This window comes from Cavia porcellus, unplaced genomic scaffold (assembly GCF_034190915.1).
Source record: "Cavia porcellus strain 051 isolate PalLab524CR breed Dunkin Hartley unplaced genomic scaffold, mCavPor4.1 scaffold_7, whole genome shotgun sequence".
NCBI lineage: Eukaryota > Metazoa > Chordata > Mammalia > Rodentia > Caviidae > Cavia > Cavia porcellus.
Genome location: NW_026947490.1, coordinates 17,581,675 through 17,605,034, shown reverse-complemented (window position 1 = coordinate 17,605,034; position 23,360 = coordinate 17,581,675). Strand labels below are relative to the sequence as shown.

The 23,360-nt window shown below is 51.8% G+C and overlaps 1 protein-coding gene across 3 annotated transcripts in view; it reads right to left on the bottom strand.

Annotated features, from left to right (window-relative positions):
• The window catches only part of Pak4 (p21 (RAC1) activated kinase 4), a 40,539-nt gene that overhangs the window by 5,817 nt on the left and 11,362 nt on the right, over positions 1-23,360 (bottom strand). For 2 of the 3 annotated variants that reach the window (XM_003467256.5, XM_013149911.3), the window contains exons 2-4: positions 4,232-4,305; positions 3,378-3,608; positions 6-464 (exon numbers count right to left, since the gene is read on the bottom strand). In XM_003467256.5, the coding sequence (XP_003467304.1) occupies positions 6-464; positions 3,378-3,581 (663 nt within the window). In that variant the 5' untranslated portion in view covers positions 3,582-3,608; positions 4,232-4,305. The remainder of the gene's footprint in view (positions 1-5; positions 465-3,377; positions 3,609-4,231; positions 4,306-23,360) is intronic. The other variant, XM_013149912.3, reaches the window with a different exon arrangement.

Genomic DNA, 23,360 nt, shown 5'->3' with positions numbered 1-23,360 from the left:
GTTACCTGGGCACCCCTGGATGGGTGGTCCGTATCGGCCCGTGGGTACGTGTTAAAAGGCCTGCCAGCCACCAGTTTTGCCCCTCTGGCTAGACTGGCAGGTTGGGGAGTGCCAACATCAGGCCCGGAGAGAGGGCGTTTGTCTCGGGAGCACTCCTGGGGCCCTCCTGGGCCTTCCCTGGAGGACTTGGGCCTCTTCTCTGGCCCCACTCGCCGGCTGTCACCACTGCCAGCACCCGCCTCACTGTGAGTGGTGACCCGGCCTCGGCTGCTGGCCTTGTCTGGGCCCACTCTGGCTGCGGCAGCCTGCTCTTCTGGCACCCCGTTCTCCTGGCGGGCACGGGCTGGGGGTGGTGGGCTGTCTCTCCGTAGGGAGTTGGAGCGTGTCACCGACATGTTCTCAAATTCATCCAGCAGCAGCGTGAGGGCCCCATCCTTGGCACCTTTGCTGCCACGCACGATGGTCTGGGGTCCAGGGCAAAGGGGGTGGGGGCCAAGCAGGGAGGGGGACACAGGAAGTGCACCAACATACGACAGGACAACACAACACACACAGAGACAAGACAGAGACACAATGAAGAAATGCCATGGGGTGATGATGGGGGGGCAGGTGGGGGCAGGACAGGGCACCCTGCAGCCACTTCACTGCAGCCACAGTGAAGGGGAACTTCAAGAGCAATCTCTGTGGTCAGGCTGTCATCCCACAGCCCAGGTTGGTGACATCCCTGTCCCCTGGCTCCCCAGACTGGAGGAGAATCCTGGCTGGGGGGAGGGGTGGGGGCCAGCCCACCCTGTAATCAGTTCTGGAAGCTGCAAATTATAGGCTGCTGAGGCCAGGGCCTGGCTCAGCTCCTCCTCCCCTATAAGCTGCCAGGGTCATTAACCCCAAAACAACACTCTTTGCTTTCCTGGAGAAGGAGGTGGGGTATAGGGAGAGTGAATGTGACTGTGGGTCAAAGTAGAGGGCAAGACGGCCCTGGGGTCATGTAAATGCAAATGCATCCTGGATCCAGCCACCTTGCCTCCCCTGGGCACTGAATTGTGGCCTCCAGTCTCCCTGCAGGCCCTCAGCTCCAAGCACACAGGCCCACTCCTGGCTCGTCTGACACACCAGACACATGCCCACCTCAGGGCCTTTGCACTGGCTGCTCGCACTGCCCTGGGTGTCCTCATGGTTCTTTCTCTTTCCTTTAAGGCTTCTGTTCAGAACCCAGCTTCTCAGTGAGGCTCACTGAGCACCCAGTCTAAAACAGCAGCTGCTGCCTTCTTCCCTGCTTTCTCTCTACCCCAGGCACTCAGCACACACTGACACAAAGCACGGATACATCTGCCACTGTATGGCTCTGCCCAGCCAAACAATCCCAAAGGCAGCGAGTGTTTTCTCCCATCTGCTTCCAGCTCTACTACATCTCGGCCCAGAATGGTGCCAGGCACACAGAAGGTGCTCAGTAAACATTTGCTTAACCAGCGAGGGAGGGAGGGAGGGAAGCAGGCTGGCAGAAGCCATGAGGGGTCAGGAATGTGGGCCCTGCCTGCTGCTGATCATTGGCCCACAGCAATATGGGCTCACGCTGCCTCTGGTGTGCCGAAGACACTCCACACACACACCCCAGGCCACAGAGGCTGCTGCCCCTGCCTCTCCTGGGCCCTGGCTGTTGGCTCGGAAGCCTGGCCTAGCCCAGGGACCTAAGGAAGCAAGGAAGACACAGGGTCTGGCCGTGACATTAGAATGAGGATACTGCTGGCCAAGGACAACAAGCACAAGTACTAGGGTGAGACACTCTTCCCACTCGAGGCACCAGCTGCAGGTAAGGCTCTTGGCTGTGAGCAAAGCAAAGCCTGAATTCTCAGACACTGGGGATGGGCACAACCTGTGTGTAGTGGCTCTACACATGGAGGGTGGGGCACAACATAACTGTGGGTCCAAAAGAGCCAGGGCCCACCTAGAGACAGCTGTCACTGGGTACCAGCTGGTTTGCCATGAGAAGCCACAAACAGAGCTTCAGCTGTGAAGTGTACTGCTTGCTAAGCAGTTTTATTATTTTTCTATTTCAGTACCCAGGAACTGAACCCTGGGCCTCATGCTCACTAGGCAAGCACTCCACCACTCAGCCACATCCACAACCCTTTTTATCTTAAGAAAGGGTCTTGTTGGGGCTGGGGATTTAGCTCAGCGGCATAAGCACCTGCCTCGCAAGCAGACAGTCATGAGTTCGATCCCCGGTACCGATAAAAAGGAAAAAAACACACACACAAAAAAAAAAAAAAAAAAAGAAAGGGTCTTGTTAGGTTGTCCAGGGTGGGCTCAAATTTGCACACCTCCCACCTCGGCCTCTGGAGAAGCTGGGGTGATGGGTGTGTAGCAATGCTGCTTTTAAATTAGTGGAAAGAAGTTCAAATATGCAGAGCAGTTTTCAGGGGTCACACATACACTCTTTGCTGGCCTCAGCCTGAGATGCAGCACTGTGCCCAGGGTCAACTCACTGACCTTGGGCCTCCTCCTTGCCAGGCCTGGGTTGGGCATCCAGAGAGGATGAGTCAGCCACGTCCTGCCCAGGCATTTGGCCTGCTGACCAACAGGCACACCCCTCTCCACCCTCTGGGGACAAACCTGGCCAAGCTCCCCCAGTCACAGCCCTTCCACACCCCATCAGTCCTGGACAGTCTGTGCTCCAACGCTGGCTTAACAGGCTTGGCATGGGCAATCTTGCACTGGCTAGCCTGGCTGCAGGCCACAGCTCCTATAGCACCCACGGAGCATGAAGGGGTGAAGAGTATGGGCCACAGAAACAGACCTCAGCTCCAATCCTGACCCTGACATTTTTGTTCAAGATGGCAGGGAAAATTCCACAAAACCAAAAGCTCAACGTGTCACAAAAGCCATTTCCTTGATACACGCCCTGCTTCTCCTGCTAGCTCACTTCCCCCTCCTTCTCAGTCCTCGGGTGCAGCTAAGGTTCCCTCCTCCAGGAGGCTCACTGGGAGCCCTTGCCTGGCCCAGGTGCCACATCTCAGATCTCTCACTTCAGGCTGACCACTTGGGGCTGTCACCATCTGGGAGTGGGTCCTTCCCTTCCTGTCAGGAAGCTCTGGGCAGGCTAGAGGTCAGCTATGTGGTACCGGGAACAGGACACGGAGCTCAGGGCATGCAGCTTGGAGTGAGGGCAGGACTTAGAGGCCGGTGTGGGGATCTGTAGAAGGGGACAGACCTTCTCAGGATGGGGCCCATGGGAAGGGGAGGGTAGAAGGCCAGCCTTAGGCTGCAGATGTGGGAAGGTCAGTGAGGAGGTGCTGGCTGCAGGGTCAAGGACAGGGTTAAGGGCTGGGGCCACTGGGGGTAGCACAGGTTGGGGGAGGCGGTGGTAAGCAATGGTGTACCTTGGGAGCCCCGGGCTGGATGGAGGTGATGCAGGCGGGGTCCACGAGGGGCTTGGGCCGGCGAGCTGACTCCTCGATCAGGCTCTGCCACTGGCGGGGCAGCCCTGTGAACTTTTGTTCATGCTGGTCAAAGCCTGTGTGCACACGGTGCTCGAAGTTGGAAGGTGCTGAGATCTCCACCCGCTTCTTCCTCTTCCCAAACATGGTGCCGGAGCCTCTGCGCTTGAGGCGCTGTTGGGGGTAAGCATGGTGGGCAGTGGGGTGAGTGGGAGGTGGATACTCACCCACATCCTTTGCCTCTCTCCTCTGCCTATAGCCAGCCACCTGCCCCAGACCCAGCCCCAGCCCTCTACCCTGTGGGTTCCTCCTGGGCAGCCAGGGTGGGTCACAAACCTCTCCTGCTCAGAGCCCCCCTGTGGCCCACATGATCCCTGTCACCTGCGTTTGCCACCCGGCTCTGCTGCCTACTAAGATGAGGGTAGGTACAGAGGTACAGATGTCCAGGTGTCCTCACCATGACACCCCAAGCTTTATGGTCTAGTTTTCAGTTGGGCACTTTAAACAGCCCCTGGCAGAGAGTAAATTCTCTGGAAGTCCAAGAGGCCTGAGGGGAGTCAGTAGGTAAAGACAACTCTCCCCTGCCATCTGCCACAGGTGACCCAGGGCAAGTGACTGGGCTTCTCCACGCTCTCCACACCCTGAGCCCACAGGGCTGCTGTGAGAAAAGACAGATGAACAGAGTCCCAGGCATGACAGACGAGCCCGCCAGGTGTGCTGCCACAACATTCGGATGGCCCTGTGCCTTGCAGCCTCATCTCAGAAGTCCCACATGTGGGTCCTAGGGTCACACAGACCTGGTTTGAGGCTGGCTGGGCTAGAAGTGCCCTTGGGCAGGTGATGTCTCCCCTCGGGGCTTCGGGTTACTCATCTGTAAGATAAAGGAAAAAGATCCACAAGTTCATTTCTTGCTTCATTCAGTAACCCACCATCCAGCCCTCTGCTGGCTGCATGTGGAACCAGCTGAGAAGCTGGAGAGCCTCTGATCTGGGGATCCATGTGAGATAGACTGACATGCCTCCAGAGTGGTCAGGGCTGGCATGCAAGGGACACAGTCCCAGCCCTAGAGGGACAGCAGGCTAGGCTAAGGGGAAACTTCCCAGGAGAGGCGCCAGGAGAGTCAAGGCCACAGCACAAGGAGAAACATGCTGTGGGGACTTCTTTCTCATGCCCAGCAGTTCCCCAGCTCCTGGTACAGCACTAGCCACAGGGCTAGCCTCCAATCTTGTGAACCTCAACATACCTCTGACCACGTGTCCCCTCCCCCTCCAAGCTTGGCCTTCCCATGAGGACCCAGTCTTGTCAGCAGAAGATCAGAAGGGAGGGAGGTCCCATCCCAGAGGAAGGACCATCAATGGGCAGCCATCTGGGAGAACCGGTTTGGCAGTGGCAGCCCAGTGGGAGGTGGGTAGGGACGCAGCAGCCAACCTGTCTCAGCTAGCCCCTTGGGGCCAGTGATGGTCAGAGCCAGGACTGGCCAGGGCTCTCGCACTGGCCCAGAGTCCATTTGCCCTAGCCTACATAACTGGATGTTAGGTGGGACAGCCCCAAGAGGGGCAGGGGACACTGCATGGTTAAGAGACCCTCGAGTGCCTCTCCTCAGTGTCAGCTCCTGAACACTGCCTATCCCTCCTTCCAGCCTTTCATTCTATCCATCTTAGTGGCCTTGACCTTTCTTTGCCCCATCGTTTCCTTCTTGGCTCTAGATCTTTCTAGTTCCAGCTGCTGGGGCTGTCCTTTCCTGCAAAGCACTAGCTCCATGCCCCAGGTCCTACGGCCTCCCTGGCTTTCTGTGTAGCCAGCTCCTCACCATGAACTCCTGGCTCTGCCAGCATAAACCCCCTCCCCACCTGAGAGCACTAAGGTGGGACCAGGGTCAGCCATGTAACTGCTCACTAAACCCAGGGGAGGAAGCACCAGGTCCTGAAGTAGGAGGAACTCAGGATAGAGATGGGAGGCTACTGGAGGGTAGCTGCCTTTCCCACCATATCCCCCACCCACACTGGCTGCCTCCCCACATGCTGCCACTCCTGTGACCCAGCAGGCAAAGGGTCGGAGGAACACACCTCCGGATATTTGCCTGGGCCGACCCTTTCCTCTAGGCACCATATGGAGGGCAGGACAAACAGAGGAACTGGCCATGTTTATAATGATCAGGCAAAAGTGCCACTCAGGTCCTTCCCACACAGCTCCTGGCCCTGCAGGCTCCCAAGGCAGGGACCCCAAAGCTAACCCAGTCCCAGGTCAGCTCAGAACTTCATATTCAGGCAACCCTGGCCTTAAAAATGTTTGCTGCAAGAGTTGTGAAACTTCACTTCATCTGTAAAGTGGAGTGAGTTGATCCACCGCACTCCAGGGAGCTCAATGCTGGCCTCTTTTAAAAGAGGGTGATGACAGCAGCTGATTCTGAAAGTTTTTACAAGAAATCGCACAGCACACAGGAGCACAAGGCACCAAGGGCCTGGCTCAGATACAGCCACAGCGATCAGAGCCACATGCGCACAGAAAGTGCTTAACATTGCCACCATTTCAGCAGCAGCCCACAGACTCAGCGCCTACTGGGTGCTGCTCCTCTCAGCACTCTACCCAGCATCCCTCCTGTAACCTGTGCATCCAATCCAGGAGGAAGGGGCCATTACCACCCCATGCAACAGACAAGGAAAACAAGCCAGGGAGGACAGCCACTAATCCAAGTGACTCAGCAAAGGCAACAGGCTGGACATCAGACTCCAGGCTGGGCACTGCAAGCAGCCACCTCTATGATTTTCACCTTTTCCATGGGCCTTGGGTAGGTCAGTCTGCAGATCAGATGTCTGAAAACAAGTCCCTGACACTAAACATGTCTCACTGAGGGCTCAGCTCCAATCCTGACCCTGCCATCACCATGTCAGGGGGCCCAGGTAGATAGATGTCTACATGGAGTTCACTGGCTCCCTTTACCGTCAGTGAAGTGGCCATTCTGAGCCTACTTCACATATGTAGAAACGGAAGCTCACAGAGGTGAACTCGTTCTCTAAGGTCTCCAGGTAGAGCAGGCCCTAGCGGCGTCTGAAACACTTCAGAGTCCACGTGCTGAAACCCTTTACTGGCTCCCGAAACTTCACACGGCCCACGAGTCCCGAGGGATCTTCCTGCCGCCTTGCTGTCCTCCTCTCCTCCCTGCCCCTGCTCACTCTGTCTAGCCTGTGGCCTCCCTGCTTAGTATCAAGTCCTACATGCGTCCCCCTGGGCCTTGGCAGGGGCTGTCCAGCTGGAACCTCCTGCATTGCCCACACATGTCCTGTACTCAGATATTCCTGTCCCTGCCACCTTGGCTCTTGCTCTACTGCCTCCTGCACTCACCACACAGACGTCTATATGGGGTGTATACACATGTGTGCACCCCTTTAAATCTGTCTCTCTTCCCTAGCAGGTCAGCTCCTCAAGAGCAATGGCCATCATCCTCTTGCTCCCTGCTGTCCCCCAACACCCCAGATACTGTCCCATCCCTCGTGCAGATCACTGTTACGGGCGGCGCTGCCCCTGCTCGGATACTTCAATCTGCCCCGGCATACACTCTAGCCACATCGAAAAGTCTGGAGAAACACATGGACAGCACCAGAGGCTAGGGCGACCTGATGACCCTAGAGGGCAGAGAGGAAGTGAAATGGAGACACATGGGCTGCAGTCCCAGCCAGGGGCACAGTCACCTCTGAAGTACAATGTTTGATCCTCAAAATGCAGGCACATTTTGTATCCTACTATAAAAATGTTTATTTCAATTAAAAAAAAATCTCTTGAACTTGTTAACATGTGGAACAGGCTGTTTCTGACCTGGCCTACCAAAAGCTACCAAAGTGTTCAAGCTCCCCCACACTCACTTGTTCTACCCTCTGCCCCCTCATGAGAAAAAACCAGGACCCACCGTCAACCCCTCCACCCCTGCCATCAGCCAGTGGAAGGCTAAGATTACTCGTAAAACAAGACTCTGAGTGTGTGCGCACACATGACTGAGCAAAACTGCTTACTTTCTGACCCCCACAGCAGCCCTTTGGGCTCCAAGGCTAGCATCCCTGAGGAGAGGGAGGGTGGGGTGGCCAGCTAGAATCAGGGTCCAGGGAAGCACAGAGGACGCAGCCTTCATTTTAGTCACTAGGGTGAAATAGCCACAGTCCAAAGCCTACACTGTGGGTCCTGCTTACTCTCTATCACATGTGATCTTTTCCCGCTCGCTCTGGGAAGGTCTCTTTCTACCTCAGTTTACCACTTGCCTTAAAGAGCTATGCCATGACAACAGAGGGAAGTCTGGCTTGCCTATGCAGCCCATGGCAGGCCCTACTCTGCCCTGAGGGCCTGGCAGCCGCCTCCACCCCTGTGCCAGCTCTCACCATCACCCCACACACCCCCCATCATGCAGTCTCTTAAGAGGCCTTCTACTCTGATCCAGTTCTAAGAAGTCAGTAGGCTTTGGCACTGACACATCCTCTTATCCCTCCTGGGCAAGTATACTCTCCACCCACAAGTGAACCCACAAGTCACAGCACCCACCCCTTGAGCGAGGCGCCTGTGGATCATTACTGAGGAAGGCTCAGCCAGGCCAGGACTTCAGCGGTGGATGGGATGGCCAGAAGCATCCTGGCCCTGGGAGCTTGTGCCAGGGAAGGAGACAGCCAGGGCACGCAGCATCAGGAGGTCTGTATGGCGGCAGGTGGTGTGCAAAGGAACTGAAGCCACATTCAGGAGGTGCTGGGGAAGGTGAGGGTGGCATTTTCAGTAAAGTGGCAGCCAGGCTGCACCAAGGGCAAGCACCCGAGCACAGACCATACTGGGCAGTGGGAAATGCCAGAGTAAAGATCCCAAGGAAGGCTCATGCTGAGTTGCAGATATGGCTGCTGTAAGGCAGGAGAGAGGGAACAGACACATCTGGGAGGCAGGTGAGGCAGGGCCTTTTCTTAGTGGTGGAGGTGTGACTCTCTGTGCAGGGTGGGTGCAATGACTCTGGCCTCATGGGCTCCTTACAGGCTCACTCTTGCTAGGTGTGTGGCCGAGTGCTGGGCAAGAAAAGAGCAGGGAACCAGGGAAAAGAACCAGGGAAGAGGATCCAGTGGGAGCTACAGTGGTCAAGAGACTGCACAGGGGCAGAAGCAGGCAGGTCTCGGGCTTCCCTAAAAGTGGAGGTGGCAGGCGTGGCACACAGTCCACCTCTCCAGCGCTGCTGGCTCCTGACATGGTGGAGTCATCGGTTTGCCTCCTGCTTTCTTGCCCACTCTACTGGCAGCACATGAAGGCAGGTGTAGTAACCTAGTCAGTTGTGGCTGCAATCAGGGCAGCATGTGCCCCTGCATAGCTGCTGGCTTGCATGCAGGCCAGCCCCAGTCTTAGAGGGCAATGCTGGGCCTGCCAAACAGTCCTGGGTGGGCAGGGTATCCTCTTCCTTCCTGCTTCCTAACTCAGAAAACTGAGGCCCAGAGATGGGAAGTCACTGACCATGGTGACCCAGTACCAGGTCACAAAAGCACTAACTCTGCTTCTTGTTGATATCCACTCAGCTTCCTACTTCTCAGTGGTCCTAACTTCAGCTGAGGCCTCCACTCCAGAGGAAGAACCCTGGGGACTCATAGGACTAGGGTAGGAGGAACTCTCTAACAACCACCAGAATGACTAACGGAAAGTTTGCCTTGGTGAGAAGGGCAGATGAAGCAGCAGAGAGCAGATGAACAAATTCACCTGTCAGGAGCAGCTGACTAACCAGACCCTGCCCATGCAGCCAGCACCTTTACCTTTCTCCTGGATCAGGCATGCTGGCCTTCTCCTTGCTGTTGTCTTGGACATATCAGAGCTTGTCCTAGCCTCAGGGCCTTTGAACCTACTGTCCTCACTGCTCAGAACTGCACAGCTCATCCTTTCTTGATATTCAGGTCTCAGTGCCAATAAAACCTCTTAAAAACTTGGAGCCCTTCTCTGGTCCCCCAGTACAGTAGCGGCTCCCTGGCATCTTGAGCACTACCTAGCACACAGCAGGTGCCTCATGAATATCTGGGGAGTAAATAAGTGATACTGCTGCCTATATCATTAGTTGGCACCCCAAGGATGGGTAAGCCTCATGCATGTCCTAAAATCTGCCCTTCTCACTGCAAGGAGGCCTTGGTGGGTGATAAGAGGAAGCAGCTGCGTATTTCAACTACAGGTAACAGGCAAACCATAGAGGAGACACTTGCAGGGACACACCAGTTCTCACACTGAGGAAACCTCACAAATGACACAGCTCCAGGGTGCCCTGGCCTTGGAAAGTCAGTCCTCCTAGGAGCCTGGGCAGCCCTGTTCACCTTGTTCTAGCAGGGGCAGCACCATCCTCCCTATGAGGCCTGTGCACAGACTCTACCTTGGCCTGGGTCCCAGAACACCTCCAACCCCAGCCTTTGCCTTCTTATCCCTTCTTCTTTCCTCAAACTACTGCATCGCTCACCTTCTCCGAGGGCACCTATCACAAGTACAATTTTACATTTGTCTGTGTGATCCTTTGATTACTGACTCCTCAATGGCTGGGCACCTCCAGGAAGACAGCCTTTCTTGGCCACTGCCCAGCACAGGGCTGGCCCAGTACAGGGTTTGGTATGGCTGGTTCTTAAAAGCAAATGGCCCAAGCCAGGTGTGGTGGCTCATACCTATAATCCCAGTACTCAGGAGGCTGAGGTAGGAAGACCACTGCAAGTTCAAGGCCAGCCTGGGCTACAAAATGAGTTCAAGGCCAGTCTGAACTGCATAGTGAAACCCCGTCTCAAAACAAAAAAAAACAAAAAAAAAAAAAAAAAAAAAAAACCAACATCACCACCAACAACAAAAAACCCAAATGGTCCAGTCTCAGATCCTGGCTCCACCATCTCAAGCTGTATGTGCCTCAACAAGTCACTGAGCCTCCTCTCTGGGCCTCAGCATTCTCATCTGCAAATCCAGCACAGAGACAGTCCCTACTTCTTGGGAAGATTTGCAGTGAATGAGATGACACAAGTAAAGCCACACAGACCAGGCTACAGAGTCCCTCAGTTCACAGAGCCCCTGTTATCACTGCTCCTGTCAAGGAATGAATGAACAAATAAACACATGCAAGGAGGTACTGGGCACAGTCCTCCCCAGGGCAAGCAAATGTGCCAGTCTCACCTTCTCCAGGACAAGGGTGCATGACTGGCTGCCACTGCCTGAGAAGAGGTCTGCTTCTCTACCTGAACTGGGTGTCCCAGGAGGGCAGGACCAAAGGCCACCATCTGTGTCCCCAGCCTGGCCAGCACCAGGGGTGGATAAGGTACAGTGTGGCTGAATGAGAAGACTACACTTACTACCCAGCCAGGTTCATCCAGCCCCTGCCCCAATCTGCAGGTGCATAGAGCACAGATGGAAAGGGCACTGTCATCACCCTCATTCCCAGAGATGCACAGGGGTGCAGATTATACTGGAAATGGGAGGAGGGGCACAGGACTAGGGACAACAGACTCCCTCACCACTTCCTTGAGGCCACAGGGAAGGAGGTAATCGGAAAGGAAGCTCCCAGCCCCTCCCAGACCAGAACATAAGCACTCACAGAGGCTACCTCTTGCCACATTATGCCCCGTCAGGGTCACCCACGGACATGGGAGACACACTATGCAGCAACTGAGACCCCCTTGTAGTCTCTCATCACTCAACACGCAGGAACCTAAACGAGCACAGGGACGACCTGCCCCCACCATGTGCGCATGGGACATCTGAGGCTAGCCACACATGACCATGGGCCCCAGTCACACACAGTGTCACACAGCTGCCTGACCAGCCAGAGATCGTAGCAACCTATCTTGTATCCACATCTCAGGCACCAAGGTGGTGGCCATTACAGAAGCAAGTCAGTGCCTTCCTTGCTGTGAGACATGGGGCAGGGACATGTGCCCTGAGCCAAACTTCTTGCCTCTAGAACCTGGGCACTAGCAGATGCCCTGGAGGGGACCTAAAGAGGCTCCAGTGGGAAAGGTAGGGGGCTCAGTGAACACAGGTAAGTGGAGGGGGACACCCAGGCAGCCCAGAGTGAGCCTCTGTGGACATGTAATGACCACACACCAGAGACCATAGGCAAACCCTAGAGACCACAGGGAGCCCCAGGACAGACACACTAAAAACCCCAGACAGCTTCTATAAACACAGGGGACGTGCTCGTAGGTACACAATCCCAAGGACATTCCATGACTACCAGCCTTTCTGCCACCCTCAGATATTCACATGCCCAGGGACACCCTGAGATACAAAGCTAGACCAAGAGACCACACAAGGCCAGATCCACTCAGTATGGAACAAGACCCCACCTCAGGTCCCCAGTTAACTCCAGGGTCAGCCAGAATCACTCAATGAGCCACAGTCTCCAAGAGACCCCATGCAAACCAGACTCCAGAAGCATGTTTGCACAGCAGCTCATGAAGCTGTGCTCAGCTGGGGAGCTGCACTCCACTCAGGGAGTTGCTGGGCTCAGCTCAGTACCTGGAATGTTCCTAGCAGATAGGCACCGCTACCTCACACACAGGAAATAACCCTGGCCCTGCCCCTGGCCTCAGGATAGGTATGGCCCCTCTCCCAGTCCAGCCCTCTCCTCCTTCCTGCTCACCTCCTGAGCCATGGGGGTTGCTGGTGGACACAGGCTTTCAGTGGGGAGGCAGGGAGCCAGGATCCAGGGCTCCCACAAGGGCAGTCAGCTGGCTCTACACCCCAGCCTCCCTGGCAGTAGTGGTGATGTGGCCCTGCCCTGCCAGCAGTGAAGCCTGACTGAGGCTTCCTCCCACAGAGGGCAGGAGGCGGGGCGGGGCAAGCCAGGACCAGAGCTAGCTGTGTGGGCCCGGGCCACATAGCCCACAGCTGCTGGACAGAAAATGGACTACCTGGGAACAGGAACCGAAACTATAGCCAGCTTCAGCAGGCTCAGTCTCCAGTAACGTATGCACACTCTGCCTCACCTTAACATCAGGCTGGGCACCAGGGGCCCAGGAAGCCAGGGATCAGTAGGGCAACAATAAGCTTCAGCAGTGGTGGGGTACAGGGTCTAGGTTAGGGATCAGTGAGCTCTCTGACATGCAGGCTGGCTGTGTCCCCCACCCTTAGGCTGGGAGAGCACTGCCAGAAGCACAAGGGATGAATGGGAGATCACAGAGGGAGAGGAATGGAGGCACCTGGGAGTCTCGAATGTCATGCTGGCTGTTTCACAGGGTGAAACTAACCCTACTGAACATATATGGCCTTGCTCATAGCAAAAACATGGGCTGTCATTTTACTTAACCACTGCCCTAGACGGGATAGGTATTTCAGCAAATCCATTTTGCAACAGGAAAAACTGAGGCCTGGGAAGGGTCAGCAACTTGTCCAAGGTACCACAGGGAGGTCAGGTGCCAGGATTCCCAGGCAGTTCATCTATCAGTCCTGGTACCTATACCCTGAAACAGCTGCTCTGAGCCTGAGGGTAACTTGCTCAAAACCTCCATCCAGAACAAGAAAAAGGTTGCTCCAAAGCAGAATGCCCTTGTATAACGGCCTTTGAGTCTCCCCAGTATTAAAAACAACTAAGTTAGGTAAAAATATCCTTGGCAATCAGACAGGGCTAGGCCCTCAAGGGAGTCAGTACAGAAGATGAGAATATATTACAACTTGGAGGCAAATCCATCCAAGGCCAGGTCTCAAGATAAAGCCAGAATTGCCAGGCCTGCATGGCTCCTTGAGGAATAACCACTACTACCTGGTCCAATAAAGTCTAGATGAGTGTTAGTCACCCAAGTGGGTGATCAGGACTTCCTGACTCATCTTTTCCCAAAAAGGCCCCTTGCTCTTTCCACAAACACTTACTATGTGATTCGCTTCCCCACTGGATCAACATTACTGAGGTGGCTAAACGTACTGGTTGATCGTAGTTTTGTCCCATGTTGTGTTGGGAGCCGCCGACACCGGTCGCCTTACTTGGCGGACGTAGGGCCTGTGGGTGGGAGCGGAGCCTGAGCTAGATTGCCCCTCCCATCGAGTGAGTCAAGTTGGCGCCTGCTTCCTGCCCCCTGATTGCGCTGGCGACTTAAACAACCCGCTCTGTAAGATAGTCTGCCTAGCAACAGCTGATGTTAGCCAGTCAGCCCGCATCGCGCGCTTTGAACTGATTGGCTACTGTTGCCCTATAAAAGTGAATGCCTCTCCCGCCACGAGAGGAAGCACAGAGAAAGCACAGAGAGAGATAGAAAAAGTCCACCGGCGAGAAAGGGCTGGTGGCAGAGTGGAGGCCTCTCGGGGCCCACGTGGAGATAAATAAAGGCAAGGTTGCACACTGTCAGAATCTGTCGCGTGTTCTTCCTGCAGGCCTCCTGTGGCCCCGCACCCACCAGGGCAAGCAGATCATCCTGCTAGAGGTTTTCCTGAAAGGAAAATACTTTAAAAACAACACAAGGGCTGGGGATGTAACCCAGAGGCACAAGTGCCTGCTTGGCAAACACAAGGTCTTGAGCTTGATTCCCAAAAAATAAAAACAACACAAATGACAGCATACCATACACACTACTCGGCACCCTGCTTTTTCCAAACTTCTGGCCCTCAGGAGGAGTTTGGCAGCACCTAGGTGAGTGTAAGACACAGTGGGGACCTGCAAGGGCTCTCTTGGGTACAAACACAAGCAAAACATGGGCCCCATCAGTTCATGGCAGGCAGCACAGTCTGGATCTGCTGGAAACTGAAAAACAAGACAGGCTCATCAACGGGATGGCAAGTGTGCTGCTGAGACCTACTGGCTCCCTGCATGGCACACGGAATGGGAAAGATGATCGGCACTGCATGTGGGTACATACCAAACAACAACACTAACCAGAAGCAGTAAAACATAAAACAATGTGTCCTACGATTCTGTTCAGATAAAGTACAGAACCAGGCAAACAGATCAAGTGGGTTTTAAAAATTAAATTATTTTGTATTGCACTTCGGTGATGATGTAGAGGAAGGAAAGGGACAACCTCAAGTCTGGATAATGGATCCTTTCAGAAGAAGGACCAGAGGACTAAGAGCTTTTGGGGTACAGGGTGGGGTGGGTACCATCTGTCCCTTCACCTAGAGGGGAGTGACATGGGTTCCTCTTTAAAGTAACTGGTTATGTTATCTACTTGTATTACTGTTGAATCCTAACAATTTCAAACCAGAACTTTAAAGTGAAACTTATGTATATATGCATGTCTTGGTGATCTTCTTGTTTCTTATTTTTGGCAAGGTGCCTCCTGCTGCTCCAGCATCCATATGGAAGGGCCGTGACGCCTTGAGCCTGCCCCATGGGGACCTACTGGTGGATCAGTCTTTCACTCTTACAAACAGCACAGTGGTACTAGCCACGTCAGCTGTCATTTCGTAAGTGTGGAAGCAAGCACAAGAGTAAATTCCTGGAATGGGACTGCCAAGCCCTGCACGAAGTTGCCTCACTCAGCTGAAGGAAGACAGCCTGTCCTCCCTCCTGTTGCCTAGGAGCACAGGGTGCCACCAATCCTGACCTCTGCCAGACAGGAGCAGTCTGGCCCTCTTAGCCTAGTTTTCATTTGTATTTTCCACTTAGTGAGTTGAGTATCCTTTCAGGTTATAAAAGCCATCAGCACATCCTCTTCCACTAAGTATCTATTCAAAGCCTTTGCCTATTTTTCTGCTGGGTCAGGGAAACTTTTGTAACCCTAATCTGCCTACATCCTCTCTACTGAAACTGCACCTCAGCCCACACAGTTAAGACCACCTCCTCATCAGGATCCCAAACCATATCTATCTCTACTCTCATTTCTTTATACTGCTCTCCCTTCAGTAGCCTGCTCCAGCCAAGAACAGTTTCCTCTGACATTCACAGGCCCCAGCAAAATCCAACACACGCCCTCTACACACTGTCCAGGCTGGACAAAGCACAGCATGGTCCCCACTTCATAGGGCTTATGCTTAAGCATCACACAAATGAGATGTGAAATTCCAGCTGACACAGGCTCACTGCCCGGACAGCCAAGAACAGGGTTGGAAGGGAGAGCAGCGAGGCCCACAGGCCACAGGAGGGCCAGGACAATGATGAGACTGACTACCTGCTACAGGATGTGACCAAAGGGTACTGAGCAGGTGTGGGGATGAGAGGGAAGGTTATACCACTGGCTGTGGCAACTGCAGATGGCCACAGGGACAGCAGGAACTGAGATGGGGGCAGCCACATGGTCTGCATAACAAGAAAGAGCAGTGTGGGTCAGACACCCAGGCTGGAGACAGAGGATATGGCAAAGATGACTCTAAAATGGCTCAAACCACAGTGCCATCTAGCACATAAGGGGGTTCCGGAAGGGTTCCAGTAATGCCAGGCCCTGGCCTGAGAAGAGTCCAACTCGAGGAAAAAGGGAATAAAGTGGGAGAAATCTCTCCACACAATGCTTAGGCCTGCCATGTAACCACAGTCATCCAGATGGTGAGGAGCAAACACAGACCAACAGAACAGCACAGAAAACCCCAAAACTGACCCATACCAATGCACCTAGCTGGCTTTTGCAAATTAAATTACACAATAGCTATCATTTCAAACATTTGTGTTTTAGTAGCTTTAAATACATTTGCAATCCTGAATAACCATCACCACTGTCTATAGCCAAACCTTTTTTATCATTTCCAACAAAAGCTCTGTACCCAGTTGAAAAAAAAAAAAAAAATTGCTTCCCCTGCCCCCTTAGCCCTATATAACCTCTTTTCTGCTTTTTGTCCTTTTGAATCTGCCTATTTTAGGTCCCTCACACAAGTAGAATTATACACTATTTGTCCTCTATGTCTGGCTTAATTTACTGAGCGTGTTTTCAGTGTCCTGCTACATGATAGCATCTTTCACAATGTCAGTCCTTTTTATGGCTGAATGATATTCCATCATGCGTATGTGCCACATTTTGCTTCTCCTTTCATCTAATGATGAACCCTGGGTCATTCCCACCTTCTGGCTGCTGTGAATAATGCTGCTTTGAACTTGGGTTTACAGGTAACTGTTCAAGTCCCTGCTTTCGCTTCTTTTGGATGCAAAAACTGCTGCAAGTGAAACTGCTGGATCATGTGGTAATTCTTCTATACTTGCCTTCTGAGATACTGTCAAACTGTTTTCCTCCAGATGAACCATTTTACAATCCCACCAGTGATGTACAGGGTTATCCACAGCCTCCCAATACTTGTTAATTCTGTTTTGATTTGGTTTTTGATAGTAGCCACCTCAATAGATGTGAAGTGGTCCCTCACTGTAGTAAGTTGAAAAGATGCACAGAAAAGTCAGTGAAATAAAAAACAGCATTTTCAACAAATGGTGCTGGATTACCTTGACATCCATACGCAACGATGACAAAAAAAGAACCTTGATCTAAACCTTGACACAGGAATTAACTCAAAATGGATCATAGCCTTAAATGTAAAATGTAAAACTTTAAACATTTTAGAAAAAACAAACTTCAAGATCTAGCACAAAACATGGGGTTCTTATACTTGACATTAAAACCATGACCTACAAAAGGAAAAACTAATAAAGTGACTCAATCAAAGATAAAACTTATGTTCTGCAAAAGTCTATGTGAAGAAGTTTATAAAAAGCATACTCAGAGAAATGTTTGCAAACCACATATCTGCTTAAGAACTAGCATCTAGCATAGGTAAAGCACTCTCAGAACTCAATAGTACAAAACCAAATAATCCAGTAAGAAAAGGAGCAGAAGACATCAGACATTCCAAAGGACACAGATGGCAGATAAGCACAGGACAAGATGTTCAACATCATTAGCCATTAAAGAGATGCACATAAAAGCCATGATGACATATCACCACATACTTACTAGGAGAGTTAAAATAAAAAACAGTGACAATACCAAATGCTGATGAGGCTGCAGAGAAACAGAATTGCTCACACATCGCTGGTGGGAACTCGAAGTGGTACAGCCACTCTGGAAAACAGTCTGGAGACTTTCTTAAAACATGCAACTGCCATCCTGCCCAACAATTGCACTTCTGAGTATCTGTCCCACAGAAACAAAATTTATGTTCCGCACAAAAAGCTGTGTGTGAATGTTTGTAGCAGCTTTTTCTATAATAGTAAAAAAGCTAGAAACAAGCAGATGTCCTTCACTGGGTGGATGATTAAACACTGTGGAGTACCATCCAGCCACAAAGAGGAGTGAACTCCTGGTACACATAGCTATCTCTGCCTGAGTCTCCAGAGACTCATGCTGCATGAGCACAGTCAATTCCAAAAGGCTGCATATGGAACCATTCCACTTTCACAACACTGTTGAAACAACACAAGTATAAACCTGGGGAAAATCGAGGCGGTATCTGCTAAGGGGAAGGTCAAAAGAGGAGGCTTATGATGGAATGCTGTGTCTTCATCATGCGGAGGCCAACATGATGACTGTGATCTTGGGCACATAGTTTTGCATGATGTTACCAATGAACTAGGTAAAGTATGTACCAGATATCTCTTACACAGTTCTTACAACTGTATGTGAATCTATCAGTATCTTAAGTAAGATTTTTATTTAAAGTACTAATAATTATAAAAGCTGGGCATGGTGGCACATGCTTGTAATCCCAGCACTCAGGAAGCTGAGGCAAGAGGACTGCCTCAAGTTCAAGTCCAGCCTGGACTACACAATGAGTTTAAGGCTAGCAAACTACATAGCAAACTACATAGCAAAAGCCTGTCTCAAAAAACAAAAACAAATTATTAACAATGCCAGACCCTTTCCCATGTGAGCCTTTCAATGTGCTATTCACTCTCCTTGGAACATTCTTCCAGAAATTAATTTCTTAGCCCACATGTTTCCTCAAGGAAGCTTTCCCTGATTTTTTAGCCTACAGCCATGCCTTCCTCCTCTCACAGTGCTCTGGGCTTCTCCCAACATAGCTGTCACTCTGGGCTGCCACCACAGTGTCTGCCTGTCTCCCTGGACTACAAGTTCCATCAGAGGAGCTAGACAGGTCTCCCACAACCAGCTTATTAGTGTGGGGGCTGCCAGGATTGGTTTCAAAGTATATACACACTGAATAGCCCTTGAATGAATGAATGAATGAATGGCAATAATGATAACACCACGGACAGCTAACACTGACAGATTCACCTGCTGGCTCTTATGAGTACTTTACATGAATAGCCCTATACCACCAGTTTCCAAAGAGGAGAAACTAAGGTCAACAGAAGTGGGGCGGAGGTTGCTACCTATCCAAAGTTAATCAACCCTGTAATCTGTACCTTCCCTTGTACCTAGTAGGGAGCAGAGCCAGGTGGCAAAATCAAGCCAGCTGATCTGGAGCCTTTGACAGTAATCTCTACCCAAGGGTCTCCACATAAAAGGTGACATGTGTCTGGGGAAGAGACAAAGATATTCCTGCCCCCAGTTCCCAACCCGTTCCCCCTGTAGACAGATCTGGGCACCACTAAAACCCAGTATGCTGCACAGGCTCTTGGGATCTATCTAAGTCCCAACCTCCCACCTGGAGCTAGGCATGCCCTCTGTGGACAGGAAGAGCCCACCTCCATCCCTCAGCTTGGCTGCTTTCATCGGGCTGGGAGGGGGGGTACCTCTGCCTTCTGCTACAGAGCATTCTTGGCACAAGCCTTCCTTTAACCACCCAAAGAAATCTCAAGAGCAAAATATTGAGAGCAAGCTGCAGCCCAATGCTACCAACCTCATACCTTCTCCATATAGTTCTACACCTGGCCAATGATGCTGGCGCTGCTCGAGGAGCAGGCAGGGATGAGAGAAGCTTAGGTACCTGGGGACAATCCCTGGGGACTAGAACCACAATGGGCCAGCTTTGTCTCTTAGCTTGGCTCTCGGTCCAAGGGGCTTCAGTGATTTTTAAGTTTCTTTAGGGATCTGAAATCCCTTCACCAAAGAAGCAATGAAGAGGGAGGAGGGAAAGAAGCTGAATATATTTGATATTACTGCAAAGAGCTCAGGGAGGAGGGACTTCTAGGGGCTGCCAATACCAGTCCTCTTCCTTTGGGTGGCAGTTTCAGGAGCTTTTGCTTGATAATTATTCACAAAACTGAACATGAAGGTTTTCTGCACTTTTCGTATACTCCAGGTCTTACAATGCCAGGTAAGAAAACCAGGGAGTGTGAACCTCACCCCGGGAGCTTTCTCCATGTCTGTAACATTGCCAATAGTCCCTGTCTCTCTCAGTTTCTGTCCCTTCTCTCACCAAGGGTATAGCTGCTGCCACAAACATAGCAGTCACCTTGGCTCCTTGTAGCTCTTGGCCTGCTTTGTGCAAGGAATACAAAGGCTAACACAGACAGCCCCTGAATCCTCAGGCTGTGGCCACAATATCCAGGCCTTTCTGTATACTGAGCACTGTCAGTCCTGCCATCAAACCCAAGAAGCATTCGTAGCCCTCAAAACGGCAGTCTAATGCATCCCTGCCCCAGCCTGCCCTGGGGCACCACAGCTGGCCATACAAGACAGAAGAAAAGTGTTCCCAAGGCCGAAGCAGCCCTGGCTGGCTCATCTGAGTCCCATGCTGGAGACTGTGGCACAGCAGTGAGGCCAGTTAAAGCGTTACGTGCAGGCTCCATGCTGCTGCAGAATCAGAGTCCCAGGAAGCTGCTGGTGATGCTCCATTTCACAGAAGATGACAATGAACCTGAGACAGGCAGGTGCCGGGCCAAACCCACAGTGTTTCCCAGAGCCATGATCCTGTGCAGGTCTGACACTGGCCAAAGTCTGCTCCTTTAGCTGCAATTTTCTCTCACTATACACGCATCCGAACCTTTTTATTATCCACTTACTAGGTGACAGGCACTGCTCCAGACAGTGGGGACAGGGCAGCAACACGGAAATTACCCTCCTGGAGCTGACATTCTAGTGGGGGACGTAAGAGCACACCTGAGGAAATCAACGGGAGTGGGGATGGAGAGTGACAGGTGCTCCACACAGGGCAGAATAAGGAGGTTCCTGGAGCAGTGACAAATAAGCAGGGGCCAGACGGCACCAGGGACCCCTGGGGGTGGGACGAGCATTCAGGGTGAAGGCAATAGTCACTGAGAAGGCCTGAGGTGGACAGTGGCTATGAGGCTAAGAGGGAGGAAGGGGAGCGGCTAAGGTTAAAGGGATCTGCCCCCAAACCCAGAAGAATAACAGCAGCTCCCTAAGCACAACAGTCCTCACCACAGTCCTCCAAGGGGCGTGCGGTCACCAGCCTGCTACAGAGGAGGAAGAGGCGGAGAGACTGGGAACACTGCCCAGTGGCACAGCTGGCCAGGGGTGGGGCTGGGCAGGAATCCATTCTTCCCCAAAAGCTGACGGCCAGGCTACATGGAGGACAGTTCTTCACTGGGGACTGCAGCTCTAGCAGAGCAGGGACCCAAGGCCATTCACCAGGGACAACTGTCTATAGGCGATTGGGGCTGGCACATGCAGGCCCCAGGGTAGTTTCAGGCCTAGGTCCTTCAGGCCCTCCTGCTCTACTTCTCCTGTATTCTGGTATTGGTCTCCCTTGGAGTGACACTGAAGGGTTTTTTTTCTTTAATCCACTCATATTTATTTATTTATCTACAGTACAGTATAGTACAGTACAGTACTCCAGTACCACAGTACTGGGAACAGAACTCAGAGCCTTGTATACGCTAGACAAGTGCTTTCACTAGCTGCTATACCCTTAGTACTTTATGAAACTTTTTATTCTGAGACAGGGTCTCTCTAAGTCACCCAGATTGGCCTTGAGCTTATGATCTTTTTGCCTCAGCCTCCTGGATTGCTGGGGTTAGAGGTATGTACCATCATACCCAGCTCAATTTTTTCTTAACTTTTAAAAAATTTAGTTTTTATTTTTAAAGCTAACTTGATAGTCACACAAACATTAAGTCCACCCTAATATCCTGTGCAGCACCACCTTTGAAAGTAGTTTTTTTTTTTCAGGGGGTGGGGATATAGCTTAGAGGCATAGCACCTGCCTGGCAAGCGCAAGGTAGTAAGTTTGATTCCAGTTACCCCCCACCCCAAAAAAAGTGTCTCTGGAGAAACCGAGTCTGTATCGGATGGAGCCTCTGGACCTAAGGTCCCAGCCTACAGGCACCACAGGGGACAGAGGAACTCAGGAAAAGATACCACAGGGTTGGAGGGGCAGGATCCAGACTGTGGGAAACTGCCTGTGACAAAGGGCTTAGCTCCCCCACGGATAAATCACAGAAATGCGATCTAGAAGACGTAAAAAGTCTTTCAACCATGTGTCAAGTGCATACCTTATCTAAACCAGTATCAAACAAAGAGATAAAAGCATTTTAGAACAATCATGAAATAAGAGGACACTAAGGAATTCTTGTTTATAGACAAATCCGAAATATTCTTTGCTTAAGTATACAATGTATTTGTTTTAATATAATCAGGGAGGGAGCTGGGGGAACAGATAAGAAAGCTTGGCTGTGACTCTGACCTATGAAGCTGGTGACAAAGACCTAGGAAGGATTGGAGACCATTCTTTTCTTTCTTTCTTTCTTTTCTTTTTTTTTTTTTTTTTTTTTTTTGGAGATCATTCTTTTGTGAATACTGCCATGAACAAAGGTGTTCATGCAGTGATGCACATGTGTAAAACCAGCTACTAGGGAAGCTGAGGCAAGAGGATTGCAAATTCAAGACCAGCATGGCAACTCAGCAAAACCTTGTCTCAAAATAAAATCAACCTCCAGTAATGCACAGGAAAAAAAAGTTTATAAAAGGAGATATGACCTTAATCATAGAATAAAGAATGCTGGATCACTCACACTGTGAATCCTCACTACCAGATCCAAGCCTGGAACCTGCTTCTCTAATAACTGTAATAGTAATAACAGCAATAGGGACCACAGTGATGCGAAGACAGAAGCCTGTTCTGAACCGCACGCATACTCTGACACTTTATCTTCTAGCAACCAGCTCACAGCAAAAGACATTACCCTCTTGTTCCAGATGTGGGAACTCAGGGACATCTGAGGCTCAGGGCTTTGCCGGAGGTCAGGGAGAAAGCTGTGTTGGAGCTGGATCCCAGCCTTCCCTAGAGAGGGTCCAGGAGACAGAAGGCAAGTACAACCCTCAACGCTGAGCCCTCAGTGAGCTGGGACACACAGACACACTAGCTATCACTCCTCTTATCCCCATTCCACAATTAAGGCTCTTGCAGTGCAATACTCACATCTTCAGCACAAGCCTTTCTGGGAATTAAAGTACGGACCAACAGGCAGTCTGACCCCATACAAGCTGGAAATGACAACCAAGAGTGGATGACCAGATTCTGGTGGCCGCAAGGGGTGTGGGTGTCCTCCCTGTCAGGTTGTCCCGTAACCCCCCAACCATCAGCCCCATGTGTGCTCTCTCCTCTTGCTCCCCCAGACTCCAGATGTCAGGAGCAGCAAAGGAGGCTTGGTGACATCAACATCCTTCCCATCAGAAGGATGTCTCAGGCCTGCAGAAGCCATCTCCCCTCTAGCCTGTGAAGCTTTTGCCAGGCAAAGATGAAACAAACGCTGGACGAACGCCAGGCGGGGTGGACCACACCTGCAATCCCAGTACTCTAGGAGACTGAGGCAGAAGGATTGTGAATTTGAGCTCAGTTGAACCTCAGTGACTTGGGGAGAGGTTGGGGCTGAGTATATAGCTCAGTGCAAAGGTCCTTGGTTCAATCTCTAGCACCCCAAGAGGAGGGGAAGACAAGAGGCAGAGAAACAGGACGGGGTGGGGGTTGCAGAAGCTGCCCAGACATCTGGCCAGCCCAGGGATAGGAAAGCAGGGCAATGGCAACAGCCATATCAGTAAGCACAGAAGCCTCGCTCTGGGCCTCCGCTGCCTTATCTCTGACTTGGGGGGTTACAGCCCTATTTCCCTAGAGTATGCTATGACATAATCACTCCATGTCAAAAGCCTAGAAAAGTGCCGGGAATATCACAAAAGTTAATACAAGTTTGCCATC